We start from the raw sequence: 13,892 nt of genomic DNA, 5'->3' as shown, positions 1-13,892 counted from the left end.
ACGTAGATTTCAACAACATAGGTTTCAAACATGTCGTGTTGCTGTTTCTGTGTTTGATGCAAACGTGACGGGAGACTGATTTGTTTGCATCCCTTTATTCTCCCTACACGGACACATGGGCTTTATAATGTGTTTTTTGATGGGTATTTATTCTTGTGATTCATGTTTTTATGGATTTTTACGCCTCACTAAGTGAAATATGTGACGCTTATCGTGTTGTGTGTCATTTTAGTTCCTACCTGCACTGCAAGTGGGCCACTCTGGAGGAGCTGGAGAAAGATCCCAGAATCCATCAGAAGATTAAACGCTTCAGGACCAAACAAGCCCAGATGAAGCACCTGTTCGCCGAGGTAACTGTTGTAATAGCACCTGTATCCTCCTGATCCACTGTTCGGGTGGAGCGACGCCTTGTCCGCTCATTCTGCGTCACGCTGGACGCATTCGTGTTTAATAACGTCCCAAAGCTTCTTCCCGGAAAGTCGTGTAAATGTAAACGTGACCTGGTGCCTAATAAATCATAAACGGGCCAAACTGTCTGATGATCCACAACGCATTAATCCGGTGTTACTGCAAAGTTATGAAAGTGCTGCAAAGGTGAAGAGGTTAACTCCAACGTGCTGCTACCATGGCAACGCTTTGACATTGAAGCATAATTTGGTCTTTAATGAGTCCTGACCCCAAGTGAAGGAGTTCAAGGTCCTCGGGATCATGTTCCCGAGTGAGGGGACGATGGAGCGTGAGTTTGGCCGGAGAATCGGAGCAGCGGGGGCGGTGCTGCAGTCGCTCTACCGCACCGTTGTTACGAAAAGAGAGCTGAGGAAGGCAAAGCTCTGGATCTACCGGTCAATCTTCGTTCCTACCCTCACCTGTGGTCATGAAAGCTGGGTCAGGACCCAAAGAACCAGGTCCAGGTCCAAGGGGCCGAAACGTGTTTTCTCAGGAGGGGGTCTGGAGTCTCCCTTAGCGAGAGGGGGAGAAGTTCAGCATCCATGAGGAACTCGGAGTAGAGCCGCTGCTCCTTTGTGTTGAAAGGAGCCAGTTGAGGTGGTTCAGGATCATCTGGTAAGGATGAACCCTGGGCGCCTCCCTAGGGAGGTGTTCCAGGCACGTCCAGCTGGGAGGAGGCCTCGGGGAAGACCCAGGACCAGGTGAAGAGATTAGATCTCCACACTGGCCTGGGAACGCCTCGGGATCCCCCAGTTAGAGCTGGTTAATGTGGCCCGGGAAAGGGAAGTTTGGGGTCCCCTGCTAAAGCTGCTGCCCCCGCGACCCGACCCCGGATAAGAGACTGAAGATGAGATGAGAGACTGACTTCAGTGTTTTCCTCCTTCAGAGCAAATGTTGACCTTTTGCTTCACAAGGGACTTTTTTGGCTTTTTCATTTTTAATGTTTTCACTGTGGAAATGCAAATTATGCACATTTTGTCGAGTGTGGGAGGTTTTTTTTAGGTTTAATCTCGCTCCTATATTAAATATTTAGTAAACTGTGCATCACAAATACAGACGCTCAGACCCTTTTTAAAGTTATGCTCTCTGTCCCATCAGGTGCTCAGTCTCACCATAATAACAGTTGCATTATGTAAAAAAATGAATTCAAAGGGTTAATATTCTGAGTATTAATGAATAGTTAGAAGTTATGATCAGCACTGATGTTTGACATTTAAGAAATTGGATAATAACATTAATATATAGTTTTATTTCTTAGTTTTTATTTATTATTATTTATTATTATTTATTATTTAATTATTATTTATTATTTATTTATTATTATTTATTAAAAAATCTGACACTACACAAAGAAACATGAGAAGTATTAAAATCAACGTGGCCGATCTCTGACTGTGAAGGAAAAAGCTCCCCCTGGCTTTTACCTTATGGGAAAATAATTTATTTTTGGTGTTTTCTATAAAAACAACCGCTGTATTATGTAAATAAACTAAAGCATTCAAAGGGTTAAAGCTCTGTTTTCATCAGGACTGATGTGGGTTAAAACATTCAAGTCAGTGAAACTTCCCTTTCCCGGGCCACGTTAACCAGCTCTAACTGGGGGATCCTGAGGCGTTCCCAGGCCAGTGTGGAGATCTAATCTCTCCACCTGGTCCTGGGTCTTCCCCGAGGCCTCCTCCCAGCTGGACGTGCCTGGAACACCTCCCTAGCGAGGCGCCCAGGGTTCATCCTTACCAGATGATCCTGAACCACCTCAACTGGCTCCTTTCAACGCAAAGGAGCAGCGGCTCTACTCCGAGTTCCTCACGGATGCTGAACTTCTCCCCCTCTCTCTAAGGGAGACTCCAGACCCCCTCCTGAGGAAACACATTTCAGACGCTTGTACCCGCGACCTGGTTCTTTGGGTCCTGACCCAGCTTTCATGACCACAGGTGAGGGTAGGAACGAAGACTGACCGGTAGATCCAGAGCTTTGTCTTCCTCAGCTCTCTTTTCGTCACAACGGTGCGGTAGAGCGACTGCAGCACCGCCCCCGCTGCTCCGATTCTACGGCCAAACTCACGCTCCATCGTCCCCTCACTCGTGAACGAGATCCCGAGGTCCTTGAACTCCTTCACTTGGGGTCAGGACTCATTCCCGACCTGGAGTAACAATCCACCAGTTTCCTCCTGAGAGCCACGGCCTCAGATTTAGAGGTGCTGATCCTCATCCCGGCCGTTTCACACTCACACAGGAACCGATCCAGTGAGTGCTGAAGGTCACTGACTGAAGATGCCATTAGTAGTTTTGCATTTCTCTCTGGTGTTTTAAGTCTATTTTTAGTAATTTTGGTGTTTTTCTGCTATTTTTAGTCATTTTGAGACACTTTGTAGGTGTTAAGGAGGGAGTGTTTTTTTATTTTTAAAGGAATGCACAAAATCAAATCTATTTTATTTAAATTTAATTAATATTAATTGCCTGGTTGCCTCAGTGGGCTTTACAGTTGGTTAAAAACAAACAAACAAATAAATTATGGTTTTTATAAGTAAATTAAAATAAAACAGCAGCATCCGGTGGTTAAACGCTGCGTTTCCTCTCTGTACTTGTGTGTTCGAGGGTTAATTTCTTGGTAATTTCACATCTTTTTTGCTCATTTTACTTTCTTTGCACAGACTTTAGCTTCATCAAAGTCACCTGATTTATAATGAATTATCTCTTTGTCTCTTTTTCAGCCCGATGAGGACATTTTTAACCCGGACTATGTAGAGGTAGACAGAGTGCTGGAGGTGGCTGTCACCACGGATGGAGAGACTGGAGAGGTAGGGGACACATGGGTTGGAAATGGTTATCACTGAACACACACTCACACACACACACACACTCACACACACCTTGGTTTTCTGTGTGCTGCTGTAGGAGGTGACCCATTACCTGGTGAAGTGGTGCAGTCTCTCATATGAGGAGGCGACGTGGGAGCTGCAGGAGGACTTGGACCCGGAGAAGATCAAAGAGTTTGAGGGGATCCAGAAACTGCCACCGGACCTCAGACACATGGTGAGGACAGAAAATCTGCAGTTTGAGACGATGTTTCCAAAAAAATCATTCACAAAACATGTTAAGGCTCAGAGTAGGTCCTTAGGGCGCACTCACACTGTCCATCCGTACCGTGCCCAAACAGGTTTCACAGGTAAAGCATAGTTCCTTTGACCAGTGTGAGTGCAGCCGTACCACTTCTAGCTGCGGCCAGCTGGTCGTCCACGGCCCGTTTGGGAGAGGTGTTTGCACGTGTACGAGCACGAGCGTGCGCACGTGTACGAGCACGAGGCCTACGGCGGTTCTGAGGTCATTTCCTGTGCGCCTGTTGGGACGTAGAAAAAAGAAGGAGGGACCATGCGCGGACATTTAAAACAATGGCGGCGAAAGGTTCACGTTGGTGTGATGCGGAGGTGGAGTGTTTACTGCAGATTTGGTCGATGAAAAGATTCAAAAACAGTCGACAAGACGCACAAAAACTCTGAGGTCTACGGAAAGATCTGGAAACAAAGCCACGCATCGCCATGACGTCATCAATGCGTGTGACGTGTTACGGCACACGCTCGTGCCCGTACATGTGCATCCGTGCTTAACTGATGTCCAACTCTCTCAACCAGGCCGCGGCCAGCAAGCGTGCTGTGCTTGCGTGCAGTACCGTTGCAAGGACATTTTAACTGTGGTTTACTGTTCACTCATTGAATCCGTAATCACTTTTAATATCACCCTCACCATCAAGCACAAAACAAAACTTGTACGTGTAGTTCATCAGGCCGGCAAAATAATTGGCTCTCCCCAAACCCCCCTACCACAACTGTACACCCGGTCAGTACCATCACACAGGACCCCACCCACCCCCACGATCAATCCTTTGACTTACTGCCATCAGGTCGACGCTACGAGGTCCCGTTGGCACGAAAAACATCTATAAAAAATCTTTGATCGCCGCTGCCATCACCACATTGAACAGTCACACACTGCCATCACCACACTGAACAGTCACACACTGCCATCACCACACTGAACAGTCACACACTGCCATCACCACACTGAACAGTCATAACACTGCCATCACCACACTGAACAGTCACACACTGCCATCACCACACTGAACAGTCACACACTGCCATCACCACACTGAACAGTCACACACTGCCATCACCACACTGAACAGTCACACACTGAACAGTCACACACTGAACAGTCACACACTGAACAGTCACACACTGAACAGTCACACACTGCCATCACCACACCGAACAGTCATAACACTGCCATCACCACACTGAACAGTCACACACTGCCATCACCACACTGAACAGTCACACACTGCCATCACCACACCGAACAGTCATAACACTGCCATCACCACACTGAACAGTCACACACTGCCATCACCACACTGAACAGTCACACACTGCCATCACCACACTGAACAGTCACACACTGCCATCACCACACTGAACAGTCACACACTGCCATCACCACACTGAACAGTCACACACTGCCATCACCACACCGAACAGTCATAACACTGCCATCACCACACTGAACAGTCACACACTGCCATCACCACACTGAACAGTCACACACTGCCATCACCACACTGAACAGTCACACACTGCCATCACCACACTGAACAGTCACAACACTGCCATCACCACACTGAACAGTCACAACACTGCCATCACCACACTGAACAGTCACACACTGCCATCACCACACCGAACAGTCACACACTGCCATCACCACACTGAACAGTCACACACTGCCATCACCACACTGAACAGTCACACACTGCCATCACCACACTGAACAGTCATAACACTGCCATCACCACACTGAACAGTCACACACTGCCATCACCACACTGAACAGTCACACACTGCCATCACCACACTGAACAGTCACACACTGCCATCACCACACTGAACAGTCATAACACTGCCATCACCACACTGAACAGTCACACACTGCCATCACCACACTGAACAGTCACAACACTGCCGTCACCACACTGAACAGTCACACACTGCCATCACCACACTGAACAGTCACAAATAGGCGACGTAGCTCACTCCACTCAGTCAGCCCAAACCATCTTGTGGCATTAATGTGTTGTCATTGTTTGGGTCTGTTTTGTACGTGTTTGTTTATTTTGTGTAAATTGAACCTGCCCTATCAAAGACAAAATACTGTCACTTGTGATGGAAAATAAAGTTTATCTTATCTTATCTTTTACTCGCACTGGTCAAGGAAAACTTGACCTTAGCCGTGAAGCGTGCGTGGGCAGGGTACGGATGGACAACGAGTGCGCCCTTAAAGCCACAGGAGAGGCCGTTTAATGTGACCATAAAAGAGAAGGCATGAGTCTCCTGACCCGTACCAACGCTACACTGACTTTGCCGGGTGTTAAATGTAAAATAGCCGCTCATATCGCAGTAAATTTGAGGAACAGGAGTGAGACCTGAGCGGAAATATACTCGCTCCTCAGCTGTTTTTCATTTAAGGGCGCCCTCACACTGTCCTTCCGCACCGTGCCCCGTGCTTTAGGGTCCTTGTCCCCCCCTCCAGGCCCGTTTGTACTCACACTTCCTGGGCCTCGGAGAATGCTTCTTGCTGCCTATACGTCATCACGCCGTAACACGTCACACGCATTGATGATGTCATGGCGATGCGTGGCTTTGTTTCCAGATCTTTCCGTAGACCTCAGAGTTTTTGTGCGTCTTGTCGACTGTTTTTGAATCTTTTCATCGACCAAATCTGCAGTAAACACTCCACCTCCGCATCACACCAACGTGAACCTTTCACCGCCATTGTTTGAAATGTCCGCGCATGGTCCCTCCTTCTTTTTTCTATGTCGGAGCAGGTGCACAGGAAATGACCTCAGAACCACCGTAGGCCTCGTGCTCATACATGAGCAAATGGGCTCAACAAAAGCCCACCTCTCTCAAACGGCCCGCTGGCCGCAGTTATGCACGGAGCGGTTGCACTCACACTGCTTAAACGTACTAGGCTTTAGCTGAAAAAACGGTTTTGGCCCGGTGCGGGAGGACAGTGTGAGTGCGCCCTAACAACTTTATCACTTACTGTACTTACCGTACAGCAACAATACGCTGTTGTGTCATTTACCTCCTTTCTGACGTGTTAAAGAAACAAACTACATTTAATATCTCATGTTCTCCCGGTTCTTTTGTTGGATAGTAAGTTGTTAAATCACTTGTGAATAGATTAATATTATTAATAATAAAAATACCTAGAGAAAAAACAACGTGTGTGTGTGTGTGTGTGTTTATGTTTCAGGAGCGTCCTCCTCCAGAGAAATGGCAGAAGTTGGATCGCTCCCGAGATTATCGGAACGGAAACGAGCTCCGAGAATATCAGTTAGAGGGAATGAACTGGTTACTGTTCAACTGGTACAACAGGTGAGAACCGCACGCACACGCATGCAAACACACGAAGACACGCAAGCCAGCAGGCACGCAGGCAAACACACGCAGACACGCACGCCAGCAGGCACAAACGCACGCAAACACGCGCAGACACGCACGCCAGCAGCCATGCACGCAAACACAGGCAGACACGCACGCAAAAACGCAAGCAAACACACGCAGGCACACACAATCACACATCACACACAATCACACAAACACACACACACACAATCACACACACAGACAAACGCACGCAGGCAAGCACGCACACACACAAACACACAGACACAATCATACACACACACACACACAGACACAATCACAGAGACACAAACACACACAGACACACACAATCACACGCACACACAGACACACACACAATCACACACACACAATCACAGACACACAATCACACACACACACACACTTAGACACACACATTTCTCTGCCGCTGCTCCTTTGCGTTGAAAGGAGCCAGTTGAGGTGGTTCAGGATCATCTGGTGAGGATGAACCCTGGGCGCCTCCCTAGGGAGGTGTTCCAGGCACGTCCAGCTGGGAGGAGGCCTCGGGGAAGACCCAGGACCAGGTGGAGAGATTAGATCTCCACACTGGCCTGGGAACGCCTCAGGATCCCCCAGTCTGAGCTGGTTGATGTGGCCCGGGAAAGGGAAGTTTGGGGTCCCCTGCTAAAGCTGCTGCCCCCGAGACCCGACCCCGGATAAGAGGCTGAAGATGAGATGAATATTGTTGTTGGCCCAACTGTTTATTTTTTATTTTTGGTGTAATTTAAGAAAACGTTTAGATTTCTGCGAACAAACTCCCTCCATTGTTTAGAGTTTGTATGTCGGGTCTTAAATATAGACTGCCAATCACTCCCAGATAACTCAATATTGAATTATTTAGAAAAAAATGCTTGAATTTTAATGTTGTGGTTTAAAAAGCGCTTTAATTTTTTTGATAAAGTGCTTGAAATTATTTAAAATTGAATCTGAATTTCTTTCACAACAAACAGCTATAGAGTAGAAATAATATATATATATATATATAGTATATATATATATATATATATACTATATATAGTTTAAAGTATAATAAAATAATAAAACGTGAAATATGTGTGTATCCGTGTTACTACAGCTGCAAGGTGCTGGAAAACCTTATAAATGGACCTTGAAAGTGCTTGAATTTGACCATAGGAAGGTGAACGAACCCTTAATCAAAGACTCATTCATTCATTCATTCATCCATTCATTCATCTTCAACCGCTAATCCCGGGATCGGGGTCGCGGGGGGGCTAGAGCCGATCCCAGCTGACATTGGGCGTGAGGCGGGGTCCACCCTGGACAGGACGCCAGTCTATCACAGGACACATAGAGACAAACAGAGACAGACAAACATTCACACCTACGGGTGATTTAGAGTCATCAATGAACCGAACACCTGCACGTCTTTGGACTGTGGGAGGAAACCGTAGAACCCGGTGAAAACCCACGCAGACACGGGGACAACATGCAAACTCCACACAGAAGGGCCCAGCTGGGATTCAAACCTGTAACCTTCTCGCTGTGAGGGGACAGTGCTAGCCACTACACCACCCAATTCAAGACTGTAAAACATGTAAACGGGTCGATTTAGTATCAGATTTTATGTGAATCTCTTTCTATTCTTAGTTTGTTGCCTGAACACATCATAGAAAATCCAGACGCCTGTTGAATATCTGCAGATCGCCGTATTAAACACCTCATAATTCCACTTTATTGTATATTTTCTGATCCAATTTGATCATAAATTAGCATTTTAATAAGGAACAACAGCTCTCCTCAGTGCCTCTATCCATGCCTCAGATACAGAGTTCATGCAAGGTTCACCAACATGTTCAGAGCAGACGAACACGTTTACACAAATACGCATTTTTGAGCGTGATTAATGTTCTAATCCCTGTTTTTTAACATGACAGACGAACTTACGCCCCTCCGTTTGTGTCTCTCCCTAGAAAAAACTGCATCCTGGCCGATGAAATGGGGTTGGGAAAGACCATCCAGTCCATCACCTTCCTGTACGAGATCTTCAGCATGGGGATCCGCGGCCCCTTCCTCATCATCGCCCCCCTGTCCACCATCACCAACTGGGAGAGGGAGTTCCGCACGTGGACGCACATGAACGTCATCGTGTATCACGGCTCGCAGATCAGCCGGCAGATGATCCTGCAGTACGAGATGTTTTACAGAGACACACAGGTAACGCACGTCAGCCGTGTGACGTAAGATATAAAGGTAGAAGCTGTGGGTGTTAGAGGGAAGAAGACTTTTAGCTGTGAATCATCTGCTGCTGAGCTGATAGTTGTGACTTTTTCAGGTTAATTTTGGTTCAACTGTTCTGAATTATTAGAGAAAGTTAGTGTTTTTATCAGGAGATTAAAATGTGTGAGGTGCGACATGCAATGAAGGTACTTCATTCAACACAGGATGTTACAGCTTACGGGTAAAGTCTAGTTCGTTTGACCAGTGTGAGTGCAACCGTACCACGTCTAGGAGCGGCACGCTTGCCGTCCACGGCCCGTTTGGGAGAGGTGGGCTTTAGTAAAGCATGTCTGCACATGTACGAGCACGAGCGTGCGCACGTGTACGAGCACGAGGCCTACGGCGGCTCTGAGGTAATTTCCTGTGCGCCTGTTGGGACGTAGAAAAAAGAAGGAGGGACCATGCGCGGACATTTCAAACAATGGCGGCGAAAGGTTCACGTTGGTGTGATGCGGAGGTGGAGTGTTTACTGCAGATTTGGTCGATGAAAAGATTCAAAAACAGTCGACAAGACGCACAAAAACACCGAGGTCTACGGAAAGGGGCGACTGTGGCTCAGGGACAGAGTGGGTCGTCCTCGTTTTGAGAGATTGGTGGTTTGATCCCCACCTCCCCCGGTCCACATGTCGAAGTGTCCTTGGGCAAGACATGAACCCCGAATTGCTCCCTGTGCTGCGCATGGGTGTGTGAATGTCATGTGAATGATTAGATGGTCTGTAGATGTCCACTGGCATCGGTGTGAATGTGACAAACACTGTGAAAGCACCATGAGTAGTCAGAAGACTAGAAAGGCGCTATAGAAGTACAAGTCCATTTACCATTTGTAAAGAAAGCCACGCATCGCCATGACGTCATCAATGCGTGTGACGTGTTACGGCGTGATGACGTATAGGCAGCAAGAAGCATTCTCCGAGGCCCAGGTAGTGTGAGTACAAACGGGCCTGGAGGGGGGGACAAGGACCCTAAAGCACGGGGCACGGGACGGACGCACAGTGGGAGTGCGCCCTTACATGATGAACGAGATGTCTGTAAATCTGTGGATACTTTATTTAAAGCGTCACGATTCCTGTGAAATTACTTAATTGTTGTCTGGATAAGTTTTGAAAAAGGGAAAAAGAGTTTTGAAAAATGTTTGTGTTGTTTCCAGACTGTTATCTCACTTTCTAAAATTAAATATATTCAAATCAAAACAAGTTTACTAACGCAGCTTCGCCGACCTTTAAATGATGTGAAACTAATCAAGCTGGCTGTAGAGTCGTGCCGGGTTACCATGGTTACAGTTCTCATTTATTGGATTTTCCATACCTTTCGTCTACATTTTATTAAGGATTCATTTTAATTTATAATTATTTTATTCATTTATAAGTGTGTTTACTCCGTCTAATATGCGATGAAGCACAGACTTGTGTTTTATTTTTGTAGTTCCTGGTTAATCGTACTTCTCTACTGTTCCTGTCTGTCGGGGGTTGCAGGTTAATTTCATTGGGACCCAGGGTCTCATTTGCAGGAGAGACCTGTTCAGGTCGGCAGCAGCAAAACACAAAGTGACAGACTTACTGAACACACAGGAGACACAACACACAACAGTAAAACAGTACAAACTGCAAAGGGCAAAGAACATGTTAAGTTATGTACAAGTGCATTTAGCTTAAATTTAATGCTGTGTGTTAAACATGTTTGGGTTCAGAGTTCATTCACTTCACAGGCTTTTGTCCAAAGTGACTTCCAATGAGTGCATTCAACAATTTAGGGAACAAACCAGGAGAGCAAGTTATTAAGGGCACCCTCCCACTGTGCGTCCGTCCCGTGCCCCGTGCTTTAGGGTCCTTGTCCCCCCCTCCAGGCCCGTTTGTACTCACACTACCTGGGCCTCGGAGAATGCTTCTTGCTGCCTATACGTCATCACGCCGTAACACGTCACACGCATTGATGACGTCATGGCGATGCGTGGCTTTGTTTCCAGATCTTTCCGTAGACCTCGGAGTTTTGGTGCGTCTTGTCGACTGTTTTTGAATCTTTTCATCGACCAAATCTGCAGTAAACACTCCGCATCACACCAACGTGAACCTTTCACCGCCATTGTTTGAAAATCCGCGCATGGTCCCTCCTTCTTTTTTCTACGTCCCAACAGGCGCACAGGAAATGACCTCAGAACCGCCGTAGGCCTCGTGCTCGTACACGTGCGCACGCTCGTGCTCGTACACGTGCAAACGTGCTCTACAGAAGCCCACCTCTCTCAGGCGGGCCGTGGGCGGCCAGCGTGCCGCTCCTAGACGCGAGCGGTTGCACTCACACTGGTCAAACGCACAAGGCGTGACCCGAAAAACCTGTTTTGGCGCGGTGCGGAAGGACAGTGTGAGTGCGCCCTAAGTAAGTGTGGCAGCTTCAAATAAGCCGATCTATGATCTATAAAGTGCTACATATAAGTGCTTTAAAAAACAAGATGTAAAAATGTCGAAGTGCCCTTTGGGCGAGACACTGAACCCCGAATTGCTCCCCGTGCTGCACATGGGTGTGTAAATGTGGTGTGAATGGTCAGATTAGATGGTCTGTAGATGTCCACTGCCATCAGTGTGAATGTCTGTGTGAACGGGTGAATGTGACAAACACTGTGAAAGCGCCTTGAGTAGTCAGAAGACTAGAAAGGCGCAATATAAGTACAAGTCCATTTACCAGTTCATAAAGGTTGGATTTTGAAGCCATTTATGTACATAAGCATCTAACAATTAGTATTCAGATGTTTAATATCGACTGAAAAATCCTCAGAAAGGTCTGGAAAATTAAATCTTGAAAAGTCTGAAATGAAAAATGTGTAGGAACCGTTTAAATAAGTTAGCCGGGGCACGAATCAGGACGTAGTCTGCTCTGCTGTGACAAGTCCCCAGTGCTCCTGCTCTGTGTGACACACAGAGAGGAAGTAGTGTTGATGGCCCGGGAACTTTTAGACCCTGGAAATTGAACTTTTTTGTCTTCATGCTCCTGTGAAATTTCTCATGTGTCCAGGTCGTCGTTCTCCTCAAAGCAATTTCAGTCCAAAGCAACTGGACTTGGTTATTTGTCTAGGAAGACGTTTCACCTCTGATCCAAGAGGCTTCATCAGTTCATGTACGCATCTGACCAGGACCAGGACCAGGACCAGGACCAGGACCAGGCTAGGACTGGTCCAACTAACTGGTGTGGAGATCCAAGTGTTTAACCTCTCACAAGGCCGATGATGTTGAATCTTGGGATTATTGAATCTTCTGGGAAGGGATGAATGCTGCCCTTTCATCCCTTCCCAGGAGATTCAACAATCTAACCTCAAAGAACAACTGTTCACAAACGTCCTCCTGTGACTCCAACGACTGTCGTTCAGACTCAATAGAGCACTAACCAAGTCCAAACCTACTTCCCACCAACGACTGGACCAGGACCAGGCTGCTGGACCAGCACTAAGAAAGTCCGAACCAACTTCCACCAACGACTGCCACTCTAACGACGGTCGTTGGCACTTGGAGCACAAAGGGTTTCAGTGACATCATCGGCCTTGTGAAAAGTTAAATACCTGGATCTCCACACCAGATAGTTGGACCAGTCCCAGCCTGGTCCTGGTCCAGTCCCAGCCTGGTCCTGGTCCAGTCCCAGCCTGGTCCTGGTCCTGGTCCTGGTCCTGGTCAGATGCGTACATGAACTGATGAAGCCTCTTGGATGAGAGGTGAAACGTCTTCCTAGACAAATAACCAAGTCCAGTTGCTTTTGACTGAAATTGCTTTGAGCATCACTGAGCAGCTTCCCTAGAACCAAACGCGGCTCCGCCTCCAACGCTGTATCCATTTCTCATCTGTACTCAAACCTAAACGTGATCATTTAAATGTACCGTTCTCAGGGGAACACCATCCCGGGCGTGCTGAAGTTCCACGGGGTGATCACCACCTTCGAGATGATCATGGCCGACTGTCCGGAGCTGAAGAAGCTCCACTGGCGCTGCGTGGTGATTGACGAAGCCCACCGCCTCAAAAACAGGAACTGCAAACTCCTGGAGGGGCTGAAGCTCATGAACCTGGTCAGTCTGCTTGTGTGTGTGATGAGCAAGCCTGTACATCACCTCGGTCTTCAGCTTGTTTGTTGTGTAATCTTGTCTCGCCCCTTGTGATCTTCTCTCAGTTCACTTTGAGCGAATGTGATGAGGAGCAGCAGGTTGTGTGTGACGTGTTGCGTCTTCTTAAAATAACCCTGTCCCGTGTTTGTAACAGGAACACAAGGTCCTGCTGACAGGAACACCTCTGCAGAACTCAGTGGAGGAGCTGTTCAGCCTGTTGAACTTCCTGGAGCCGCTGCAGTTTCCTTCAGAGAGCACCTTCCTGGAAGAATTCGGAGACCTCAAGACCGACGAACAGGTTTGTGTTACTGCATCGGCGGTTCATGCTAGGATCCACACACAGTGACTCATACAAACATCTCATTGATTCACAATCAAGTACAGAAGAGAAACAAAACCATCATCCTTTTAACAATCATTCATCCAAACACAAAATTATGAATCCATCCAAATCATAACAAAAGTTATCTCAGGACACTTTACAGAGTAGGTAAAGACCACACTCTATGACTTATTTATGATTTACAGAGACCCAACAATTCCCCCGTAGAGTACGGTGGCGTTGAAAACCTTCACTATAACAGACAGGAACGTCAGACAGACCCAGCTCTGTGGAGGACGCAC

General features: G+C 47.2%; 1 protein-coding gene across 2 annotated transcripts in view; it reads left to right on the top strand.

Annotated features, from left to right (window-relative positions):
- The window catches only part of chd6 (chromodomain helicase DNA binding protein 6), a 149,945-nt gene that overhangs the window by 80,738 nt on the left and 55,315 nt on the right, over nt 1-13,892 (top strand). For both annotated transcript variants that reach the window (XM_083939713.1, XM_083939712.1), the window contains exons 9-15: nt 233-350; nt 3,158-3,244; nt 3,342-3,479; nt 6,759-6,880; nt 8,884-9,127; nt 13,056-13,232; nt 13,423-13,566. In XM_083939713.1, coding sequence (XP_083795839.1) covers nt 233-350; nt 3,158-3,244; nt 3,342-3,479; nt 6,759-6,880; nt 8,884-9,127; nt 13,056-13,232; nt 13,423-13,566 — 1,030 coding nt within the window. The remainder of the gene's footprint in view (nt 1-232; nt 351-3,157; nt 3,245-3,341; nt 3,480-6,758; nt 6,881-8,883; nt 9,128-13,055; nt 13,233-13,422; nt 13,567-13,892) is intronic.

The sequence above is a fragment of the Echiichthys vipera genome (genome assembly GCF_963691815.1).
Source record: "Echiichthys vipera genome assembly, chromosome: X".
In the NCBI taxonomy this organism is placed as follows: domain Eukaryota; kingdom Metazoa; phylum Chordata; class Actinopteri; order Perciformes; family Trachinidae; genus Echiichthys; species Echiichthys vipera.
Note: the sequence above shows the minus strand (reverse complement) of the source record. Positions and strands in the feature narration are given on the sequence as shown.